General features: G+C 45.9%; 2 protein-coding genes across 18 annotated transcripts in view; one reads left to right on the top strand and one right to left on the bottom strand.

Moving 5' to 3' along the window:
* The window catches only part of HOGA1 (4-hydroxy-2-oxoglutarate aldolase 1), a 26,221-nt gene extending 13,623 nt beyond the window's left edge, over positions 1-12,598 (top strand). The window contains exons 6-7 of one of the 2 annotated variants that reach the window (XM_072805804.1): positions 1,447-1,580; positions 12,066-12,598. In XM_072805804.1, the coding sequence (XP_072661905.1) occupies positions 1,447-1,580; positions 12,066-12,083 (152 nt within the window). In that variant the 3' untranslated portion in view covers positions 12,084-12,598. Of the gene's footprint in view, positions 1-1,446; positions 1,581-9,083; positions 10,560-12,065 lie in introns of those variants that run through there. The other variant, XM_072805803.1, reaches the window with a different exon arrangement.
* Positions 11,238-24,264, bottom strand: MORN4 (MORN repeat containing 4). Of its 16 annotated transcripts, none has more exons than XM_072805813.1 (7): positions 22,991-24,264; positions 22,245-22,383; positions 21,754-21,846; positions 14,905-15,005; positions 13,330-13,444; positions 12,855-12,964; positions 11,238-12,597 (listed from the first exon to the last, which is right to left on the bottom strand). In XM_072805813.1, the coding sequence occupies exons 4-7, from the start codon at positions 14,969-14,971 to the stop codon at positions 12,449-12,451; spliced, it is 441 nt and encodes a 146-aa protein (XP_072661914.1). In that variant the 5' UTR covers positions 14,972-15,005; positions 21,754-21,846; positions 22,245-22,383; positions 22,991-24,264; the 3' UTR covers positions 11,238-12,448. The 16 variants fall into 16 exon arrangements, with proteins under 16 accessions (XP_072661914.1, XP_072661913.1, XP_072661922.1 ...); XM_072805812.1 differs by lacking the exon at positions 22,245-22,383 and adding an exon at positions 17,386-17,502; XM_072805821.1 differs by lacking the exon at positions 22,245-22,383 and adding an exon at positions 17,386-17,502 and having other exon boundaries at positions 14,905-14,979.

Raw genomic sequence — 24,264 nt, 5'->3', positions numbered from 1 at the left:
TGTTCTAAGTCCTGAGCTCCCTGCTTAGTTAACAAATTGAGCTCCTCTGATCTCACTTTGTAAATCATTCTCTGAGGATAGAGGCCTTGGAGCCTTGGAGTCTTTCCTCTGGTCTGCAAGTCTGTTTTCCTCTCATCCTGGTACTGGGCCAGTAGGAATCGTCAGACCTATAGGGTCAGGCCCAGGATCTTCAGCTGCCTGTTTCTGTTCCAGTCCAGGATACTGGGAATGTCACCATTAAACCAACTGTGCTTATCTGTTATGGGTCAGGCTTCTTGGGGTTCAGGTTGGATTTGGGCCCCAGAGGGGGAAGAGAGCAAGCATCTGCTCCCTTGGGCTGAAGCCCCAGCAAGTACAGATCTGAGTTACCTTTCCAGGGCTGAGGGGGCAATGCTGGTTCCTCTTCTCTGGACTTAGGCTTGCTGTATGAGTCCTTGCACATCTCTCCTCTATCACGTCACAGTCTCTAAAGTGCAAAGGCAGAAAAGAAGACCCATTGAAGCCTTGTTGCTGAGGGTGGGTAGATGGAGAGAGGACAGGCTCTAGAGGCCAGGTGGGGGTTGGTGGGTGGGATGTGAGTTGGAATCTCAGCTCTGCCATTTACTGAGTACTGTTGGGCAAAGTATTCAACCTCTCTGGGCCTGAGCTTCTACTCTATAAAGCAGGAGTGTTGTGAGAATGTGAGAGCATTGGCTCAGTGTCTGCATAGTGCCTGGCAGAAAGTGGGGATCCATAAATGGCAGCTGTATTAGCTCATTCCAAATTTCCCACTCTCCGGTCTTCAGGCCGCTGTGCTTAGGGACCCTCCTAACTAGCCTTAGAATCCCATTGCAGGCCTGCAGAATGGCAAAACCTCCTGAGATCACAGCCAGCACGTTTTAATTGCCCAGATGAGAACAAAGAGGACTGGAAAGTCCATGACTTGTGCAAGTTCATGCTGCCAATGGGAGGAAATGCCTGGTCTCCTGTGTCCAGGGCTCTTTCCACTACCCCTCCCCCTCCCCTGGTCCCAGCACATTCCCAGGCTGAATTCACAGGGGGGAATAAGATTTCAGAAGAGCAAAGGCTTCTTCCCATTCACTCCACCCCATTCCCGGACTGATGAGTCAGGGGGCTATTAGAGGATTGTGGAGGTGTCAACTAGCAGGTGGGACTTTACTCTGGGAGGTGTGTTGGGGGGTGCAGGGGAGGACCTGTCCTTAAGTTAGCCTTCAGGCTCTGTTCCCTGACCTTCAGCCTGTGAGATTCTACTTCAAATATGCTGGCAGCTTTTCTCTCTGGAAATCTGTACTCTGGACTCTCAGAGCATGCCTTTGAAATGGCCAACCAGTGGCATAAAAATCCATATCCTCTCTCCCCAGAATAAGAGGTGCTGGAAACCCCAGGGTTTGGAATTGCCTGTGAGAAGAGGTTCTGGCTGATGTTCTGCACTTTTCTCTGGGGCAGGAGCTGTGGGGGGCGTATGTGCCCTGGCCAATGTCCTGGGGGCTCAGGTGTGCCAGCTGGAGCGACTCTGCCTCACGGGGCAATGGGAAGATGCCCAGAAACTGCAGCACCGCCTCATTGAGCCAAACACTGCGGTGAGCCAATGGCCCCAAGGTGTGGGGGTGGGGGTGTCTGTGTCCTTGTTGGAGCAGGAGTCAGGGCAGGCGCAGGGGCCCCCACTTAGCCTCTTCCCTTTCAAAAAGTCCTTTTAGAGAACATCCTAGTGTGGGAATTCCTTGTACCTCTCCAGAAAACCACAACTTCAGAGTTGAGTCCCGTTGGCTGTATTGGAAATCACTTAGGGAACCAGTTAAATTTCTAATCCTGTAGACCCAGGAGTAAGCGTTGAAACAGACACACTGGCTGGCTGATTGTGGTGACATAAGTAACTCTGGGCTCTTACTTAGAGATGCACTGCCTAGAAAGCATGAACCATGGGCCTTTCCATCAGCTTTAATAGGGAGTCAGATCCTAGAAAACAGAATGACTGGGAGTAAAGGAGGAGTTAGAAGGCTAGATGTTTTCAGAGCCCAGATTTCCCAGAGTTTTGTCCTTAAATAATCTATCCTGCAGTTAGACACTGTACCCCAACTCTGGATTGGGCAAATCAAAGAGAAGAGCCAAGGTGGAATGCCTGTCAAGAGCCAGGCAGTGCTATGCAGAGCCATATTGGGGTCTGAGGCAGGAAGGAAAATGGGTTTGTATGTATATTTTAAATTAAACGTTTAATTTTGAGATATCTATAGATTCAGATGAAGTTGTAAGAAATAATACAGGGGTATCTGGCTCAGTCAGTTAAGTGTCTGCCTGGGGCTCAGGTCATGATCCCCTGCTCAGTGGGGAGCCTGCTTCTGCTGTTCCCTCTGCTTGTGCTCTCTCTCTCTCAAATAAATAAATAGAAATCTTAAAAACAAAAGATACAGTATAGAGAGAGTCCATGTACCCATTCCCCAGTTGCCCCAATGGGAGCATCTTACAAAATTAAAGTACAATATCACAACCAGGATTTTGACATTGATATAGTCCAGATACAGAGTATTTTCATCACCAGAAGAGTCCTTCATGCTATGCTTTCATGCCTATGCCTACTTACCTCCTGCCCCTACCCCCTCCTTAACTCCTGGCAACCACAAATATGTTCACCATTTTTATAATTTTGTCAGCTCAAGATTGCTATATGAATGGAATTATGGAGTATATAAACTTTTAAAATTGGCTTTTTTTCACTCAGCAAAATTCTGTGCAGATTCATCCAAGTCGTTGCATGCAGCAATAGCCTGTTTCTTTTTACTGATGAGTAGTGTTTCATGGTATGGCCATACAGCAGCTTGTGTCACCATTCACCTGTGGAAGGACAGTTGGGTTGTTTCCAACTGTTTCCAACTTGGGGCTATTAAAAGCTGCTACGAACATTCATGTACAGGTTTTTGTGTGACCGGAAGTTTTCATTTTTCTAGGATAAATACACAGTTGGTGTAATTATGATGATTGCATGTTTCGATTTTTTTGTTTTTGTTTTTTTTTTAAGATTTTATTTATTCATCTGAGAGAGAGAGAGCAAGAGAGTGAACACAAGCAGTGGGAAGGGGCAAAGGGAGAGGGAGAAGCAGACTCCACTGAGCAGGGAGCCCGACACAGAGTTCCATCCCAAGATCCTGGGATCGTGACCTGAGCCCAAGGTAGACACGTAACTGACTGAGCCACCCAGGTGCCCCCTGCATGTTTAGTTTTTTTAAGAAGCTGCCAAAAACTGTTTTCCAGAATGGCGGTGCCATTTTACATTTGCATCAATGTAAATGTATGACTGACTTGTTCTCTCTGCATCCTCATCAGCTTTAGGCATTGTGACTATTTTTTATTTTAGCCATTCTGATAGGTGTGTAGTAACATCTCATTGTGGTTTTAACTTGCCTTTGTCTGATGGCTAATGCTATTCGACATCTTTTCATGTACTTATTTGCCATCTGTATATCTTCTTAAATGAAATGTCTGTGTATGTCTCTTGCCTATGTCTCTTGCCTGATTGGATTTTTTTCTTTTTTAACGTTGAATTTTGGAAGTTTCTTTGTATCTTTTTTTTTTTTTTTTAAGATTTTATTTATTTATTCATGAGAGACACAGAGAGAGAATGGCAGAGACACAGGCAGAGGGAGAAGCCGACTCCGTGCAGGGAGCCTGATGTGGGACTCGATTCTGGATCTCCAGGATCACGCCCTGGGCCGAAGGCAGGCGCTAAACAGCTGAGCCACCCAGGGATCCCTCTTTGTATCTTTTAGGTACCAGTCCTTTGTGAGATGTGTGGTTTGCAAATATTTTCTCCCATTCTGTAGATTGTCTTGTCATTCTCTGAACAGATCTTTTGCAGAACAAAAAATTTTAATTTGATGAAGTCTAATTCATTAATATTTTCATTTGTATTTATCCTTTTAGTGTTAAGTAGAAGAAGAAGGCTTTTCGTAGCATTAGATTGTGAGGATTTTCTGTGTTTTTCCCTAAAAGTTTTATAGTTTTACATTTTATAAGTCCAAGACCCATTCTGAGTAAATTTTTGTATCAAGTGTGAGATTTAGGTGGAGGTTGAATTTTTTTTTTTTTTTTTTTTGCTTCTAGATATCCACTTACTCCACCACCATTTGTTGAAAAGATGGTCTTTCTTCCATTGAATTACTTTTGCACCTTTGTCAAAAATTAGTTGGGCATATTTATGTGGGTCTTTCTGGGTTCTCTGTTGCTCCCATTATCTGTGTCTATCCCTCTGCAAAACCACACCAAAGTATTCTAAAGCTTACATAGGAAGGCAAAGGAATTAAACTAGCTAAAATAATTTTGGAAACAAACAAACAGCGAAGTGGGAGGAATTAGCGTACCTGATTTTAAGGTCTTTTATATACCTATAGTAATAAAATCTGTGTGGGATTGCAGAAGATATTGAATTTTGTCCAGTGTTTTTCTGCCTTGATTGATAGGACTCTGTGATTTTGTTTTTCCTCTTTAGCCTGCTAATATGGTGAGTTACATGGATGATTTTCTAATATTGAACTAGTCTTGCATCCTGGAATAAACCCCACCTAGTTATGGTGTGTAACTCTTTTCATATATTGCTGAGTTCCATTTGCTAATACTTAGTTGAAAATTTTTCTGTCTACATTCATAGGAGATATGTAGTCCCCCCCACACACTTTTTTTTTTTTTTTTTTTTTTTTTTTGGCATCGCTTTTGTCTGATTTTGGTCTCAGGGTAATAATAGCTTCATCTGTTGACTGGGAAGTATTCCCTCCTCCTCTATTTTCTGGAAGAGACTATGTAGAATTGGTGTTAAATATTCTTTAAACATTTTTTAGAATTCTCCAATGAGATCATTTGGGCCTGGAGATTTCTTTGGGGAGTATTTTTTAAATTACATCTCTGTCCCCCACCTCCACTGACAACTCCCTGACTGGAAAGGGTAGGAATGCCTCCTTACCGATTCCCACCGGCCTCTACTGACATTACAATTACCTCCGGCAGGGGGTGGGGAGTGGGGGTAGCTTCAGTGTGGGCAGTGGTGTGTAAGCTCTGACTTTCCTCACGGGGCTCTGCTGAGACCATCCATTGTGGAGGGGGAAGGGCACCCTTTAAGACTGCCAGAGTTGAGGGCAGAAGTTCTGGCTCCTGACTCAACACTCACTGGCCTGGGTGGGGATGGTGGAGATGGTGGAGATGGGACCACAGTTTTTTCTAGGCTACTTGGTTGGAGCAGAGTGGTGATTGTCTAAAAGTTTTCCATTTTGCTAGGCTGCTTCTTCCTGATCCTTGGCTTGAGTGAACAGGCTTTTGTTGGGGGCTTTTATTATCTGTACCCATTGGCATTTTAGGGTTGCCAGTTTCTTAAGCTTCAAGTTGAGGCCAGGGAACTCACCACTGTGTTCTTTGGGTCCTAAAGTCCCTAGTTTGTCTTCCTTCTCTCTACCTTTCAGAGCCTTATGTTTGTTTTTATGTAATGTCCAAGGTTTTGTTTTAGCTGTATTTTTTGGGAGAAATGGGAAAGAGTACATCTATTCCATCTTCCTGGAAGTGGAAACTCTATCCTTCCTTTCTTCCTTCCTTCCTTCCTTCCTTCCTTCCTTCCTTCCTTCCTTCCTTCCTTCCTTCTCTCCTTCCTTCCTTCCTTCCTTCCTTCCTTCCTTCCTTCCTTCCTTCCTTCCTTCCTTCCTTCCTTCCTGTCCTTCGTTTCCTTCCTTCTATCTGCCTATCCACCCTCCTTCCTTCCCAGCCTTCCTTCCTTCCTTTCTTATTCCAACCTCAAGATCAAGAGTTGCAGGCTTGGAGTACCTGGGTGGCTCAGTCAGCTGTCATCTGCCTTATTTTTTGGATTTTTTTTTAATCTTTTTTTTTTTTTTTTTTGTCATCTACCTTTGGGCTCACCAGCTCAGTGGGGAGCCTGCTTCTACCTCTCCCTCTGCCTGCTGCTCCACCTGCTTGTGCATGTGCTCTCCTCTCTCTCTCTCTCTCTCTCTCTTTCTCTCTGTCAAATAAATACATAAATAAAATCTTCGGGGGAAAAAGATTTTCTACCAACTGAGCCATCCAGGCGCCCCTCTAAATACTTTTCCCTCCCTGCATAGAATGTTAAACTATTTGAAAAAAATATATATTGGAAATTTAAAAAGTAGGTATATTAAAACGACATTCTTTTAGTTTAGTTTTAAATATTTTATGTGGGGCAGCCCTGGTGGCTCAGCGGTTTAGTGCCACCTTCAGCCCAGGGCCTGATCCTGGAGACCTGGGATCGAGTCCCACATTGGGCTCCCTGTGTGGAGCCTGCTTCACCCTCTGCCTGTGTCTCTGCCTCTCTCTGTGTGTCTCTCATGAATAAATAAATAAAATCTTTAAAAAAAAATATTTTATGTATATTAGTTTTAGTATTAGTATATATAGTATATATGCTAATAAGATATTAGTATCTTTTAGTTTAGTTTTAAACATTTTATATATGTTAAAAACATAATGTATTATAATTTTACTTTCCTGACTTAAATGGAAACAACCTCATCAAAAAATTTTTTCCTGTATCTACTCGTAGAAAAAAATGAACCAGTAAAAAATACATAAAACTTGTATATGGGGGCACCTGGGTGGCTCAGTGGTTGAGTATCTGCCTTTGGCTCAGGGCGTAATCCCAGGGTCCCGCATCAGACGCCCCACAGGAAGCCTGCTTCTCCCTCTGCCTATGTCTCTGCCTCTCTCTCAGGGTCTCTCATGAATGAATAAATAAAATAAAATTTAAAAAAACACCTTGTATATAGGGGCACATGTTTAGTTTTACCTTGGGCCACAATATGGCAGGGCATGGTTCTTTTGGACCCTGTCTTTATTTAAAACATCGACACTTTGCTCATCATGGATTTTTTTGCATTGATTTTGATTTTTAAAAGAAATATGGCACTAAATATTACTTACCTTGTTGACTGATTTTTTGGGGGGCATCCCTGTAAGTTTTGCATCAGAGGTGAGAGTCCCAGGCTAAGCAGCAATATTTTGTTTGGGTAAAGTGGTAGGTGGGCTCTAGAGCTCCCTCACAGCTTATATCTTTACCTCAAAGGGAAAAATAAACTGAGATTTTGAGAAAGTACAGCTAAGGAGGCAAGCACAAGTCTCCTGGATGTGAAGGCTTTCCTGGGGTAGAGTGCTCTATTAATAGGATGCAAGAACTGCAGAAATGAGGGCCATTCAGCTGGGCACAGACTGTCTGGTATGTACTGCACATTCCACTGGGGTGGCACCTCTGCTGTCTATGCCCACTCACCTGCAGAGAGAAGGTCCCAGAACCTGCATACCACCAGGACGTGGTAGAGGAGCTTTCTTAGGGGTCTAGTCTTTTTTTTTTTTTTTTTTTTTAAGATTTTTAAAAATTCATTTGAGAGATAGAGACAGAGAGAACACAAACAGGGGGAGGGGCAGAGGGAGAGGGAGAAACAGACTCCCCACTGAGTAGGGAGTACTATGTGGGACTCAATTCCAGGGCCTCGGGATCATGATCTGATCTCAAGGCAGACGCTTAACCATCTGAGCCACCCAGGCGCCCCAGGGTCTGGTCTTACAGTGGTGTTTTTCTCATTTGATTCTTGTGACATGGGGTAGGTGTTGTCATCTCCTCATTTTACAGATGAAGCTGTGGCTTCCCCTTGGGAAGAGAAGATGCTTGCTGCCATCCTGGCTTTCCACATGCCATCCTGCCTTACTCTTCACTCTGGTCCTCCTGTGCCAACTCTGGGCACACACTCAGGAATGCCTGGAACACCTTTCTGCTGCCTGGGCTGTAGGCTCAGCCACCCCAGGAGCAGCTTGATGTCACTCTGTTGCTCTGTCCTGCTTGAACACAATGTCCTTCCTCTGCCTTCCCACCCAGCCAGGTCCTGCCCTGGCTATATTTAGGATATTCCATGTTCTTTACCACCAAAGCATTCAATTATTTCTATGGGTCTGAGGAGGGGGCAACTCAGAGATCCTACACACTTGTGGTGGAAGAAGCCTTTTTCTCTAGGTACTTCTTGTGCCTCTCCATCCTGTCCCCTAGGTCTTTCCCACCCTACTCAGGTTTTGGGTGAAAAGCCCAGGTATTAGAACATCACAGCTGGGGCCAGGCCTAGGAGGAAGGTGGCGTATCACTCATTTCAAGAAAAAATTCCCTGGCCTCTAGTGGTAAATACTTATTAGTCAATCATTCATCAGTGGTTCTTAACTTTTTTACCCCAAGCAACCTCTCTTGTTATTTTACCCTTTGTGAAACCCAACTTCTAAGGTTTTACCTCCCCTCCAAATAAAACTTAAGGATTACATTTCTTTTTTTGAGGTAGTCAAAGACTCATCTAACACTTCTGATCAGCTATGCCAAAGGCAAAGAAACTTGATGCTTCATTTTCTATAAGTCCTCATGCATGATGTTAAGTTCTGACAAGAGTGTTAGGTGCCCCCTTACAATGGAAAGCACTTTAGTTATGTTGTCCAGTCCCCTCATATTTTAGACTAGAGAACTTGCTCAGATGTATGTAGTAAGTTGGTGACATAAGATTACAAAGTGGAACTTCTCAGGATAGCTGATGCATCGTTTTTTCAGAGTTGGGGTCAGGGAGGAGCTTAGGGTGGGTGGGGGTCTCTGCTGCAGGGCCAGTAGAGGTCTGGGCTATGCCTGAGGGTCTTGCACACCTTCCCCCTTCCTGACGTCCCCAGCCTGGTGTGCCCTGGCCCTATGTTCCTGGGAACTGGGCTGCAGACCTGTGATGGTCTAGCACCCAGACCCACAGCACTGCTAGCTTCTCAAGTCCCAGCCTGATGGCCAAATGCCGCTTTTCTCCCCAGTGGGGTGGATTTTTCTTTGAGAAACCCAGGCAGTGATTTCCTTCCTAAATTTGAATTGTCGGCATTGTGTTCTTTTCTGCTGACCCGCCTTCTGGTCTCTTGATCTGCATTTCCAATATACTCTAGTGTCACCAACTTGGTGAAATTACATTACGAGGGGAGGGGGGAGGAAGCCTAACGTTCTAAGAGAGACACGTCTGCATCCCAGACATGCGTGTGCAGGGATTCCCCAGTTTCTCCTAACAGACCCTGCTTCACAGGTGACCCGGCGCTTCGGGATCCCGGGGCTGAAGAAAACCATGGACTGGTTTGGCTACTACGGAGGCCCCTGCCGTGCCCCCTTGCAGGAGCTAAGCCCCATGGATGAGGAGGCGCTGCGTATGGATTTCACCAGTAACGGCTGGCTCTGAGGGTGAGGCAAGGACGCACCTGGCCTGAGCCCGTCTCATCTTCCTGCCTTATACCTGCAGCTGAAGAGCCACATGGGAGTATGAGGGTTCAAGGCCGATTTCCCTGCTTCAGTCCTCCAGGTAGCCTTTCCCAGGCTCTGCCATGCACACCCATTTCCTATTCTTATAGCCCCATGATTGCTGGCATTTGTATCCTAAACTTCGGCTCTTTAGAGACCTTCAGTCTGGGAAGGAGCAATTGCGTGTCCCTCTACTGTGCTTTCCCGTGCCCCAGGACACGTGATTAGGAGCCAGATGGAAAGAGCAGGGGGGCAGCTGGACACAAGTAAGGGTATCTTTTTTACTGATGGGATGACCGCTTAGGCTTGGGGGTACACACCTGAGCCCAGTACACAGTGCAGCAGGGAGCCAGGGCTGTTCCTAAGAACCTGACTCCTTCCAGGGGAATGTGGTGGGTTCAGAAACCTAATCAGAAATGTGTCACTGGCCTTTTCAAAAGGCCCCCAAGCTGCCTTCCAGACACAGTGTCCTTTCCTCAATCCATTTTGATCATCTCATATTCTCATCTCTAGCCTTGATCTCAGCCTTGGAGCTCCCTGGGACAGCCATGGAGCTTGCCAGAGTTGGTGAATAATGACACCTGGTGGATGTTACATTCTCAGAAACTTCTAGCCAACCTAGGTTGCAAACAGTAGGGAAGGAAACTTGGTCTGAGACCTAGCCATCCTCTTGTCTTAGGCACTGTGCTTTTGTTGTGAAAAATAATCCTTTGCTCTTACAATAAAGTTGAATAAGTGAAAACAGTGTGGCCACGTACAAACTAACACCGCACTGCCATGCAGGTCTTAGTTCTCTGGCCTAGATGTCAAGGACCTTCCTGGGGGTCCCTGGGGGACCTTCCTTTCAAGGTGTGCTTTTTCCCAGCTCTCAGAGAAGCCCTAACATCTAGGTATTAGATCAGTGGTGGTCTAAGGGAAAGGCATGTGGAAGTTTTGAGTGAGTGGTAGGAGGCAAAAAGGTGCATCTGAGATGCTTGGAAACACTGTCAAAAAGGCTGCTCTCTCCAAAAATGTTTAACCTTTTCCAGTGATACTTGACTAGTATAGCAGTAAACCAGAGATGACTTTTTTAAAAAAATCACTCCTCTGGGTATGGGTACCTGGGTGGCTTAGTGGTTGAGTGTCTACCTTTGGCTCAGGTTGTGATCCTGGGGTCTTGGGATCGAGTCCTACATCAGGATCCCCATAGGGAGGGGACCTCCTTCGGCCTATGTATCTGCCTCTCTGTGTGTCTCTCATGAATAAATAAAATCTTTTTTTAAAAATTGCTCTGGCTAAAAAGAAAGGTAAAGAGATCCTTGTTTAGAACAAAGCCTAGAGGAGAGACTCTAAAAAGTATCAATCTTCAACTGAAATTGGCCGTCTACTTAAAATAAGCAGGCATGGTTTAAGTTCTTAGACCTGCTCCTTAGGATCTGCAGGGCCTTGGGCAGCTACTTAAGTACCTGATCTGATCTGTAATTTGGGGATAATACCAGTTCCCTTCTCTCAGGGCTACATAAGATCATGCATGTAAAGGGGTTAGCGTGGCAAGTGACCATCACACATTAGCCCAGTCAGGGAGGTATTGTTGCAGAGAAAGGGAAACCCAGGCAGGAGTAGACTTGCCCAGGGTAACCCAGCAGGTATGACAATAACTGTGGTCTCAGGGTGTGGGCACTCTTGATGCTCAGGGCAAGAAAAGTACAGTAGAAAGTGATTTGGAATCAGAAAAACTGGGAAACAAATCCCACCCAGCTCTGCCACTTCCTAGTTTGGGCAACCTGAGCCTGTCAGATTAAAAAAAAAAAGCTCCTACCTTGCAAAGGTTTTGAGAATTAGGTACTATGCAGTAAAGTGTGCGGTGTCAGTTCCAAGCCACCATCTGTGATGAACTTTTTAGAAACAGCAAATGGGTTGATTCACAAGGATGCAGAGCAAGAGTAAAGAAACTAAATATAGGCAGTTCTGGTGATTTTGTTTATTCCTAATAAACATGTTTCTACAGTACAACTCAGAGAATAAATAGAGGCACACGGCTATAATTTCCACCACAATCTGCTATTGAGGAGACATTCAGTGTGAGGATGGGGGGCTGGGAGTGGAGTGGGCATGTCTGGGTCACAGGAGAACTGGAGGCCTCCGTGATGAACTATGTAGGGATCCCATCCATCAAGATCTGACCTCCAGGCCTGATGGTCAGCCTTGTGGTGGAAGAGTTAACAGTGAACCAAATGTAAGGAGCCAAATTCTCTTTTGGTTCACTGCAATCCTAGTATAGGTCCAGTTCTCCCCAAACTCCAAGGGGTGGAGGTGGGTCTGGCCTACTGATCCACTGGGAAGGGGCTGTGTCAGCCAAAGCCATCCCTAAGGATTCAGTCACTCCATGGTAGAGCCTGATGTGGCCCAGAAATGTCTGCCCTCTGCCCTGGAGTAAGGAATAAATACATGTGATGAGATGACTCCTCAAAACAGTTTCTTGACTATCCCCAAAAGGGATCCTGTCCTGTGTCTAAGGAAGGAGAGAGGCACAAATGGGGCACAGACTAGCTGCTGGAACTCAGGTAAGGAAGACAGCTTGTACAGTCACAGGAGAGGGAAACAGCACTCTTACCGAACCCTTCACAGGGGAACTAAGCAGACACAAATACCAACCTGGTGGGAGAAGTGGAAGGCCTAGGGCCATGAAGCCAACCAGCAGCAAACAAGGGGGTGACACATGGAAAAGCACTGGCTTTGACTTTCCTAGGACTGCTGAGCTGTCTAAGCCACCCCCATCTTTCTGTTTCTCCAGGGTAACACAAAGCACTAGCCCTAATTGGGGCTAGGATCATCTGCCCCAAATACAGGCAGAATGAAGAGATCCTGTGTCCCTTGGCAGGAGATCAAGTAGAAGCAGGTCTGCACTGGTCAACCTGAGGCGTTAGGGACAGAGAATACGAACCAGCGAGAGAAGCAGAGACAGAACTGGTGACCCTGCTGTGGGCCACCAAGGTGGGGCCAGAGTCCTCATGACTGTCTGATTGAATCCCTGCCTCGCAGGTGATGGGGCACATCTCAAGGCTTCTGCTCTGTGGGGATTCTCATCTCCACTCACATCTGGTTCATTTATACACCTCGAGTGAGTGACGGGGCCATGGCTTTGCCCAGTGCTTGTCAGCTGGTGCACAACGCCCATCAGGCAGTGAGATTTCTGGCTGACTTGGAGGCACTCTGGGCTCGCTGGACGACCGCCGAGCACTTCTCACGCCGCAGCAGCTTGTTGTTCTCAAACAGACCTTCATTGCGGGGTATTCCATGAGAACCATCAGGGAAAGTCAGCAGGCCTTTGAGGGGGACAGAGAAAACATGGTATTGACAAGGGCATCAGTGACTCAGAAAGCAGCTTGGTACTGTGGATCGGTGGAGGAGGAAAACTTGCAGCTCTACTCCAGAGTACTGAATTGGCAAGTTCGATGGATGGGTGGCCGTTAGGGCACAATCGCAAAGGACTGGTAGACACCCCTGAAAGCATTAACGCTAACAAGGTGTACTTCCACCCATCTTATGCTTCCCCCAGTCACCTGTCCGGCTGGTGACTTACCAAAACCGTCTACTCTGCCATTTTTAAATTCCCCTTCAAATGTCATGTTGTCATGTCGAATGAAGACTCCGACGCCGTTAAACTTGCCCTGGGCAAACTCCCCCTCGTACCTGCAGAAACATAGCAGGGTGGTGAAGCAGCTACCAATGAGTTTTACATATTAATGCCAAGGAGTGGAGTGGATTCTGCTTATTTCAGAGTTCTGGCCCGCTCCCACCCACCCCACTCCTAGCCAGCAGACAAGGGCCAGAGAGCATGTGTGATATGAGGCCTTAATCCCTAGGAGATAACAGAAGAGAATGGCAGTGGGGTGGAAGGTCATTCGGCTCCTTGCCATTTCAAATTTTAGATCTATTTATAAAGTAACTAATAAAAGAACTGCTTACTTCTCGCCTGTTTTCAGAGGGCCTGGGCCAAGCTCAGGTCTGACCAGCTATCACTATCAAAGCTGAAAAAAGAATGACCCAATACTTACCTTGAGCCATCTGAGAAGGTCAGTACCCCGAAGCCATTAAAGAGCCCATTCTCAAAATGACCCAGGTAGGTGCCACCATCTGCAAACATCAGTTGACCAAAACCATGTCTGCGGCCTAGGCAAAGAAAAAGACAGTTGTCAGGGTTCAGAGGCAGCTTCAGGAACATCCTCCTTGCCCAATCTCCCTTGTCTTTTGTCACCCCATGCACAAACAAAAGGAGAGAAGCAGTGATGTTAGCAGGGCAGAGAACTACTACCCAGAACAGGCACCAGGAAAATCCGGCTTCCAGGACCTTCCCATCTTGTCACAAGCATCAGATTTGGAGCAGGTCTCACTACGTATGAACAAGAGAGCACTTAAAAATAACACTAGCGGGCAGCCCCGGTGGCGCAGCGGTTTAGCGCCGCCTGCAGCCCAGGGCGTGATCTGGAGACCCTGGATCGAGTCCCACATCAGGCTCTCTGTATGATTCCTGCTTCTCCCTCTGCCTGTGTCTCTGCCTCTCTCACTGTCTATGAATAAATAAATAGAATCTTAAAAAAAAAAATAACACTAGCTACCATAGTGCCTTTACTCCGTGTCAGGCACCCTTCTCACTTTGTATTTATCATCCTATCTAATCCTCACGACATGAAGAGATAGGCACAGTACTATTATTATTCCCATTTCACGGATGCAGAAAGTAAGGCTAGGAGAAGCTAAATCACTTCCTTAAGACCACAGAGCTGTTAAGTGGCAGAGTAAGAATGCAAATGCAGTGGGCATCTGGACCGGAGAACTCTCAACACTGACTTATATGTTGCCTCTCTGAGAGAAAAAAAGTGCCACATGGCACCGTGAAGCTAGGGGACAAACTGAACAGTCGACTGATGGCAATGATTCAGGCTTTGTTATCCACTGAACTGACCAGAAAAATGGCACGATGCTGGAGGAGCAATCATGTCTTTCCAGGAGAGTACAAGGGAGTTCCTCTAAGGGATAGAGACTGCCTAGCAGACTGGCGCCTCTAACTGGCCAGATCTGAGGGGACGGCAGGTGTTGGGGAGGCAAGGTTACATCCCGTCTGTCCAGTTTCTCCTCTCAGGGCTCAAGAATTCATCAGCTACAGGTATCTAACGTGAAAAGAATGGGGTGCATGTTGAAACGGCCTGAACTCTTCCCTGGCACAACTGTTGGAAGTCACGGCTCCTCGGGGCAGTTCCTGACTTGCCAGGACTGGCCCCATGAGGCTCTTAAATGGTCAGACTGTGTTTCTCAGGCTCTGTGGAATTTCACTAAGCCTGTGAATAGACACTTCCAAATGCAAGGAGCTGTCACAGAAAATTCAAGGAAATGACTGTCATTTGCCCTTGAGTATCTGTCCTAATTTCCAGGTCTTCCTTAACTTACTGGGCAAACAATGAGGTTTTCTAATTCCTTTATTTAATCCTAAAACCAAAGAAAGGCAAGGCACTATTCAGGTTAAATCCTGGAGTTAGACATGAAGACTCATGCAGTTGGCTTATCTAGCCTGATGCATTTGTCCTTCAGCCAAATGAAGTGTTCCTCACTTGATCCCCCAGGGATTCTCTTACCTTCCTTCCACTCTCCACGATATTCCTCCCCGCTGGAGTAGGTGAAGGAACCTTTTGTCAGGGTCATGGTGACAGCTATGGAAGGAAGAAAAGGATAAAAACTGCAGGAAACAGAGGAGAGAACCAGAGTCACGGGATGGTTGGAGGAAAGGCTTGCAAAGCAATTTTGCAGAAACATTCTATAAACTAGCCCAGTGAGTATATATATTACCCTGGATACATTTAACAAACATGCCCACCTCTCCAACCTCCCCACCCCCATATCACCTTGGCTCAAGCAGTCTTATCCTCCAACTTAAAAGTTATCAGCCTGGGGCACCTGAGTGACTCAGTTGGTTAAGCTTCCGACTCTTGGTTTCAGCTCAGGTAGTGATCTCAGGGTTTTGGGATCGAGCCCTGCACTGGGCTTTGTACTCAATGTGGTCTGCTTGGGATTCTCTTTCACCCTCTCCCTCTGCCCTTTCCCCTGACTCACTCTCTCTCAAATAAATAAATAAAATCTAAAAAAAAAAAAAAAAAAGTTGTCAGCCAATTCCAATTTTCTATGACCTGAGATAGAAATTGAAGATGAATTTACAAATATTTGCTTGATACGTACTCTGTATTTAGTTGATGTATAAAATATGGTCTCTTCCTTCAATGAGTTTACAGTCTAGTTGGTAAGACTAGTAGCTGACATACTGAACAATAGGAGAGGTAATATAATTAAGTGCCAAACTGGATGGTAGAGATGTACAAAGACAAGGGATGGTTGGGGAGCCTGGGTGACTCAGTCAGTTAAATGTCTGCCTTTGGCTCAGGTCATGATCCCAGAGTCCTGGGATCAAGTCCTGCATTGGGCTCCCTGCTCAGTGGGGAGTCTGCTTCTCCCTCTCTGTATGTCCCTCCCTCTGCTTGTGTGTTCGATCTCTCTCAAATAAATAATAAATAAAAATTAAAATAACAAAAACAAAAACAAACCCACAAGGGATGGGCACAACTGAAAGCAAGCAGTCAAGAAAGCAAAGGGCGGCTGCCCATGGAGAAAACCTGAGGAATGGAAGCACAAACAGCAACATAACCTGGATGGTCGGTGGGAAAATATTAAGTTGGGTCTTATTGCACTTGAAGGTTTATTTAAGGAGTAATGGGAAATAAGTCTATCTAGGTACTCAGCCAAACTCTGAAATCTGAAAAAAAAAGCCTCTCAGATTGATTGATTGATTTAAAGATTTTATTTATTCATTCATGAGACACAGAAAGAGAGGCAGAGACACAGGCAGAGGGAGAAGTAGGCTCCATGCAAAGAACCCAATGTGGGACTAGATCCTAGGAATCTGGGATCATGTCCAGAGCCAAAGGCAGACATTCAACCACTGAGCCACCCAGTGTCCCAGCCTCTCAGAGTTAAATCCAAACTCCATCATTTCAAAGACGGAGAGAAGGAAGTGAAAAGCCAGTCAGTGGCTGGGCTGGAACTCGGGTCCTGGCCTCCCCTGCCTGCTGCTCATTCTTTCTCTCTCGTGTTGCACACTCTGCTTTTAGGATCAGGCCACTCTAAGGGGATCTTGGAAAGCTAGGCAGAAGAATTTACAGCTAATAAGGTGGGGGAAAGACGAAGGCTCTGGGGATTTTTGAACAGGCAAGTAATCTGAAAGGGGTGCTTGCGGAAAAACGAATGGGTCAGCAGGAAACAGGATGCTTTGGAGCGGCAAGAGCCCGTAGCCAGAAAAGCTTGCAAGGCAGATGTGATCATTCAGGAGACTGTGAAAATGAGCACAAATTACTCTCCCTCTGCTCGTGCCCTTGTGTTAGGACATGGCACTACCTCTATTAACAGGCAGTTTATTCCTCCACCCACTGGGTCCGGGTGGGTTATAGGAGTTGGTTGGGCTAATGGAACATTAGCAAAAGGGATACAGCAGAGGCTTGGCGAGTGCTCGTACACAGGGCTTGCCCTCTCACAACACTAGGAACGAACTGTTCTAGCCCCGTGTGGACAAGCCCAGGCTAGTTGGCTGATGCCAAGGGTCATGTGGAACTGTACCAACTGACCACAGATGCATGGGTGAGCTCAGGCATGACCAGCAGAGCTGCTGCTGAGCCCAGGTCCAGACTACTGACCCACAGAATGATGGACTAAATACATGGTAGTTGTTTTAAACTGCTATGTTTTGAGATGGTGTGTTACTATCTAGCAAAAGCTAACTGATACGCCCAGGCACAAGATCATAAGGCCTGACCAAGGGGGATAACAGTGTCATGGGAGAAGAAGGCAGGAGTGACAATGACAGAGATAAACAAACAACCCAATAACATTCGGAGATTGGCTAGGTATGGCTTCAGGTTTGCAGTAAAAGAATACTTGTATTCAAAGATATCCTTTAAGGACATTAAGATACCTAAAATATCATTAAATACAGAGATGAACAGAAGCATTTGACATATTTTTAAAAGTGCAATCCCTAGTTCTTTTTAATTTTCCTAGGTTTGTTTACTCACCTCGTCTTTTCCAGACTTAAGCAATACAACGTATTTCCAAGTGACTGTGACACTGCAGAGTCCTAGGCCCAAACCTGGATATACTGAATCAGATTCTGTATGTTAGAGCCTGGGAATCTGCAGTTTTAACAAGCACAATGTTAGACGGCTACACACTTGGAAGTATGGCTACTATTACTCCAATAAACAGATACACTATGTGTGAAAATTCTCTGACCTATAAATCACCACTGAAAGGTCCTCTGGTATTTTTTTTTTAAGATTTATTTATTTATTCATTCAGAGAGAGCGAGAGAGAGGCAGAGACACAGGCAGAGAGAGAAGCAGGCTCCATGCAGGAAGTCCGATGTGGGACTCAATCCCGGGTCTCCAGGATCACACCCCAGGCTGCAGGCAGCGCTAAACCGCTGCGCCACCGGGGCTGCCCGGTCCTCTGGTATTAATAATGAACCTAGAGTCTAACCCTCAAGCATCTGATTAAGCTAGACAGAACAAGTGCATCTCTTCTTCAGAGCATGGGGGGCAGGCCTGGAGGGCCAAACAGGAGTGAGTTTTTAAATCCCTCCAGGCCTGGTGCCAACAGCAAGCTTCCTTCAAGTCCTGTGTGGGTCGGGGAGCACCAACGCTGGGTTCTCATCCCAGTGCACTGTGTAACCTTGGGAAGGTTACTTAAATGCCTCTAAACCTCAGTCTCCTCCTCTATAAAGTGGAGAAAAGATACCTACCTCAGAGAATTGGCATGGATTAAATAAGACATGTGAAAGTAACTAGAATACCACAGGGCCCTATCCATTAAATGTCATTCTTTTCCTCCTTCAAACATAAGACACCTAAACTCACACATTCACTTACTGTAATGGAAATTTCTCTAAAGTCTTGGTATAGGGATCCCTGGGTGGCGCAGCGGTTTAGCGCCTGTCTTTGGCCCAGGGTGCGATCCTGGAGACCCAGGATCGAATCCCACGTCAGGCTCCCGGTGCATGGAACCTGCTTCTCCCTCTGCCTGTGTCTCTGCCTCTCTCTCTCTCTGTGTGACTATCATAAATTAAAAAAAAAAAAAATTTTTTTTAAAAATAAAAAATTAAAAAATAAAGTCTCGGTATAAAAATGCTACCAACGTAATTCAAATAACATTTGGGAAAAAAAACTCAGCAATTTTGCCAGAGGTAAATTCTAAGGTGGGAGAAGGTAAACTATAATTGCCACTGGTCTTGTTTTTTATCACCACCTCATGGGATGTTTTAATTTTGGCCTATGTCACAATGCTTTTGAATACAGATGCCATAAGCCCAATGATCTGACATGCAAACAGTTGGGCTTAACAGAGCAGGGCTCAGTCATATTTTCTGAGCCCTGGCCCTGTCTCCAAGCTCCTGTTTCATCCCACCTATGAGAACAGATGAGTTCCGAGAATCCCTTCTCAGGAGAGAATCCCTGCTCTCACCCAAACAGGGAGCAACATCCGTTTCTACCCCACAATGAGGCCAGTTTTGGATGCTCTTCCAGTGATGTCTGGGAACCCCTGCCACAGCTCCACCAGGGATTTTCTCACTGTTGCTACTCGGGAGCTCTATACCCAGGTTCTCTCACACAGTGGAAGATATCCTCATGTAGGGATCATTTTCTTTATGTCTTAAAGCCCTTGGAAACCTCTGGGGCTATTTTCTCTGATTGGTGACACTGGGACCTGGTGTGCCATCTCTGTTCCACCAATGTTCCAAAAGGTTGGCATCCAATTTCAGCCTCAAGCCTCTTGCTGTCAGCCCAGCATCGGAGTGCCTGGGGTAGAAGTCAGCATGACTCCACTGCAAATACAACATTAATGAGAAGAAAAGAAGCAATTTTCCATCGAAACTGCAGAGGAAAACTCTTTCCAGTCCAGATAGGCTTTGATAACTATAGGATGTCTTCAGCTCTTCCCAGAACTAATGAAGTCAGCGTACTCAAAGTCAGCCTCTGGAGCAAATCTGAAATATTTTATTCCTTCAAAACAGTCAGAATCTTTTTTTTTTTTTTTAACAAGTCAGAATCTTAAAGGCCGTATCTGAAAATAAATCTCATAACTAAATAGCCATTCTGAAACATATACGCAAAATCACACTTTATGCAGGGAGATGATAAGATAAAGGCATTTCCTTCCGATGTCTGGCAGCTGTTACCTTGTCTTCACTCAGAGGTCTGTAAGGAGTTATTGCAGTACCAGATGAGGGGTCAATCTGATTGCCCGGGATCCAGGGCCCAGGGGCAGCAGGCTCCAGGGTTTGTTTACTGGTTCTCAAGGCTACGTGAAACTTCCAAATAGCAGCAACCCATTTGTTTCACAGGGACCACCAGAAGGTCCCTGAGAAAAAGGTAACAGCAGTTCTCCAGTCTGAAGACTATCTCTAGGGCAGCCCGGGTGACTCCGCGGTTTAGTGCCGCCTTCAGCCCAGGGCCTGATCCTGGAGACCCGGGATCGAGTCCCATGTTGGGCTCCCTGCATGGAGCCTGCTTCTCCCTCTGCCTGTGCCTGTGCCTGTGCCTCTCTCTCTCTCTCTCTGTGTCTCTCGTGAATAAATAAATAAAGTCTTAAAAAAATTTGAAGACTATCTCTAGACAAAGTACTAGCCAGCCTCTCAAACTATAAACGTAGCCACCCTTTTGGCATGCTATGAGCTCTGAGGGAATATAACCTAAATTTTTTAAAGATGCCAATGAAACTGAAAAGATCTTCCTCTAATTACCAACTGTGGCATATTGTATTTTCCAAAGACATTTGCATTAGTATCCCCTGTATTACGTGTTCTAGAATTTGACCTTGCCACTGCTCCATCAAAAGGGGGACTCTAACTCCTCTTCTTTGAATCTGGGCAGGCTTGTGATTGCTTCAACCAATAGAACATGGTGGAAGAGATGGCATGTTCTGAGGTCAGGCCAGAAAAGGTGATGCATCTTCCCTCTTGCCCACTGGTACACTTGCACTTGGGAGACCTGAGCCACCCTAGAAGAAGTCTATCCTCTGAGGTTGCCATGCTGTGCGGAAGCTGAGCCACAAAGAGCCACGTGTTGGTGCTCCAGTTGGCAGTTCTCATCCTTGAATCAGCCCAGCCTAGGCACCAGCTGTGGGCAAAGGAGCCTTCAGATGATTCTAGCTCCTAGCCACTGTGTGGGCATCCCATCTAAAGTATCATGCAGAAGAGTGTAGTCATCTCCATGATGCCCTCTACAAATTCCTGACTCACAGAATTTGCAAACATCATAATGTTGTTTTAAGTTAAGGTTGGGGTAATATGTTATATGCCTATAGTAACTGGAACATCATCTCTACACCTAACCCTGCCACCATCCTCTCTCATTTGTTTTTCAAAAGGATGTTCCCATTCCTTTTTTTATCTAGGGAGACAGAGAAAACTCCCTTCAACGGCTGCTGGTCAAAATGATGTCCATTCTCAAGAACACAATCGGAAATGCTAACTAAAAGGATACACATGGGGCAGCCCTGGTGGCACAGCGGTTTAGCGCCGCCTGCAGCCCAGGGCGTGATCCTGGAGACCCTGGATCGAGTCCCACCTCAGGCTCTTTGCATGGAGCCTGCTTCTCCCTCTGCCTGTGTCTCTGCCTCTCTCTCTCTCTGCATCTCTATGAATAAATAAATAAATAATCTTTAAAAATGTTTAAAAAATAAATAAAAGGATACACATGGACTCTGTGGGTCTCAGGCCATTGGTGAACACATTGGACTAGAAACTTCTACCTATGTCCAAATAATTGATACCGTCACAGCCTGGGACAGTGTTGGGATTTTCATTTACGACTTCTATAATTAGCCATGCTATGTAATAGTCAGCTACAAAGCCAATGACCCCAAAAGAAATCATGCTCATTGAGATAAATTAGTTTAATATGGTATAGCCAGTGTTGATGAAGTTTAGGCTTCAGCTATATATATGGAATCAAGTCACAAAACCAAAAGAGAATCATGCTTCTAAGCAGATACCCACCCTTTCTGCTCTTTTGATAGATAGGTTGCAAAGGATCAATCCAAACATTTATCTAAAAGAAAATGACTATTTTGTTCGTGAAATAAGTATACTATTTGTCTGCACAAAGAGAATTGAACATCCCAGTTCTCTTTATTTTCTCCTGACCCAGACATTTCCAAATAGAACTTGGAGACAGTAATGTTAACTTTTGTTTCAATTCCATTTGTCTTTTTTTTTCAGAGTTTAGAAATCAAACTTGTTAAAAAATATTTATGCATTCACAGGATTTTGTGTCCAAATTCAGAGGATTAAAAACAACAACAACAACAACAAAGCTAACATAAAGAGGAACAGATTTTCACTTTAAGAATATTGTTTTGAGGCAGCCAGCTTTTCCCACATATACCTTTACATTGTTCCTCCAAAGCCTCCCCAGAGTATGACCTTCTTGTCAAAGTTCTCTTAATTACAAAGAAAGCAGTCTTAGGCTTTTAGAATCCTAAAGAGAAGAAAAGGAAGACTTTGATGAACAAAAATTAGACTTAGAACCTAAGAAACCTAGAAGAAAAGTCACACATTCTTTTTAAAAAAATATTTTTTTTTTTAGCTTGGAATAACTGCTTTTCTTATAACACTACAAGCCTTTTTACTGTAAATCTTCCTTGAACTCGAAAAGTTTTTTTTAAAAAAAGTATTGCTACTAGATATAGGTCTTTTTTGTTTATTTTATTTAAATTCAATTAATTAACATCTAATGTATCACTGGTTTCAGAGGCAGAGGTCAGTGATTCATCAGTCTTATATAGATAAGGGTCTTACTTAGGAAGACTGTGGGACAATTAGATTGGAGAAAGTGGGAAGAAAATTCTGACACCAGAAAAAAGATTAAAAATTTACAAAGGAGGAGCGGCTGGGTGGCTCAGTGGTTGAGCGTCTGCCTTCGGCTCAGGTCGTGATCTCGGGGTCCTGGAATCGAGTCCCGCAAGGGGATCCCCGCAGGGAGCCTTCTTCTCCCTCGGCCTATGTCTCTGTGTCTCTGTCTCTCATGAATTAAAAAAAAAAAAAAATTACAAAAGACTTGAGGGTGATGGGGACTGCCATGATATTATCCTATTTCATGAAAAAGGAAATGCCCGGACGGGGTTCTAATAAAGTCGAGTTACTCCTCCGGATACCTAAGCAGTTTGGAGATACGACCCAGCAGGGGTGCCACCACCCACTAATTGAGGCATCAGGTTCATGGTGTGGGAGTGTGAGGGGCGGGCCCAGGCCAAACAAAGCCCGAGACCCAACTAACAGCATTTCCTCCCATCCCGTTCTCGCATCCCAACACTGATCCTGCTCTCCGCCCGAGCTCTGCTCCAGCGCCCGGCCAGGTGTCTGCTCACGCGGGTCTGCCATCCGCGCGGGACGCAGCCCCCAGCCACCCGCTAGCCAGGCCGGGTACGGCGGGCTCTCCCCGGCCTCGGCCCCAGCTGCAGAGACCCGAGGCCCGGGGGCCGCACCCCACCGGCCCCGCCCTCTGGTCAGCGCATCCTGGACGGAGTCACGATCCCCAGTCATCTTGGGACGGGGACCTGGTCCTCAGTCTTCCTCACCGACCGCACTCTCCGGGCGCCCTCCCTCCTGCGCTGCCGGCCAACCTGAGCTCCGCCTTTCGGGATGACGGTCACGCCCCGACGCGGGGCTCCAGCGGCCGCGACCACAGCTCCGCCGGGCTCGCCGCGGCCACCAGCCTCTCCGCCACCTCCACCAGCGCCTGCCCCACTTGACGCCGCCATCCCTGGCGGCCGCACCGGGCGCAATTCCCGCTGCCCATTGGCTGTTACCCCGGCAACCGGGAGCAACGCCACTCCCTATTGGCCCAGCGCGGACCCTGCGCCATCTTTGTGCGGGGCGGAGTGCGTCCAGAGTTCCGCCCACACCCGAAGAGGGGCGGGGCTGGACCCCCGCTCCCACCTGGGCCACCTGACGGAGACTTGGGGTCTCGCCACCCAGACGCAGCCTAGCCGAAATGTCAGCAAAAAACAAACCAAACCCGGGTCCGAAGGAACAGTAACCACCCACTTAAGGGGCTCGGATCCTGCGCGGACCTTCAGAGTTGGCTCCTCCCTGGAGTTTAAGGACAGAACCCAAATCTGGCTTTTGAGGTTCAGCTTTGTCAATTGCAACATGCCGGACCAGGCAACTGGGGTTTAATGAGCGTCAGGACTGTGAGATCAGGACGCTTCTGCATCCACTTATTGTAAGGATTTGAGTTGTTGTCGTTACTCAGATCCTTTGTACTTAAAGTGTCAAGATTGGAGCAAATTCTCCAAATACAGCGCACGCCAATCCTTTTACCCATATGTTTATTTACTGACCAATGTGAATGCAGCTACAAAAGACGTGATCGCTGCCCCTGTGGAACTTACTTGCCTAGATGTGGAGAAGATTCATGCACATAGAAAAATTCGAGATTATATTTAATTATTAAAAGAAGGCAAGTGCTCTCTGAATTGGGCACTTCCTCATTTGTGAAATAGAAAATGAAAATAATAGTGATAAAGACTCCTTAGGACTTGTATGAGAATACAGTGTAAAATGCTCAGAACTGTGTCTGTGGCGTTGTAATTGCTTGAAAAACAATCGTTTTAGATTGTTTTAAAAGACTTGGATTCTAGGTCATCCTACATCTCTCATGGGTCATATTTGTCAAAGTTCTCTGAGGCTTTTGGATCTGGAGTTTTGTCTTCTTTGGTGCTGCAGAACAACCATATTGTTTTTACTGCTCAAGATTACATTTTAATTTTATATTGGAAGATTCTCCTTTTCGTGTAAAATTTTCCAAGACCAGATTATATATGTAAAATAACCAATGGTATTTACCTTTTTAAATCATAAGCTAAATTAAATGACAACTATTTTCACCATAAAA

Source organism: Canis lupus, chromosome 29, assembly GCF_048164855.1.
Source record: "Canis lupus baileyi chromosome 29, mCanLup2.hap1, whole genome shotgun sequence".
Classification (NCBI taxonomy): Eukaryota; Metazoa; Chordata; class Mammalia; order Carnivora; family Canidae; genus Canis; species Canis lupus.
The sequence above is the reverse complement of the archived record's forward strand: the minus strand, read 5'-3'. Positions and strand labels throughout refer to the sequence as shown.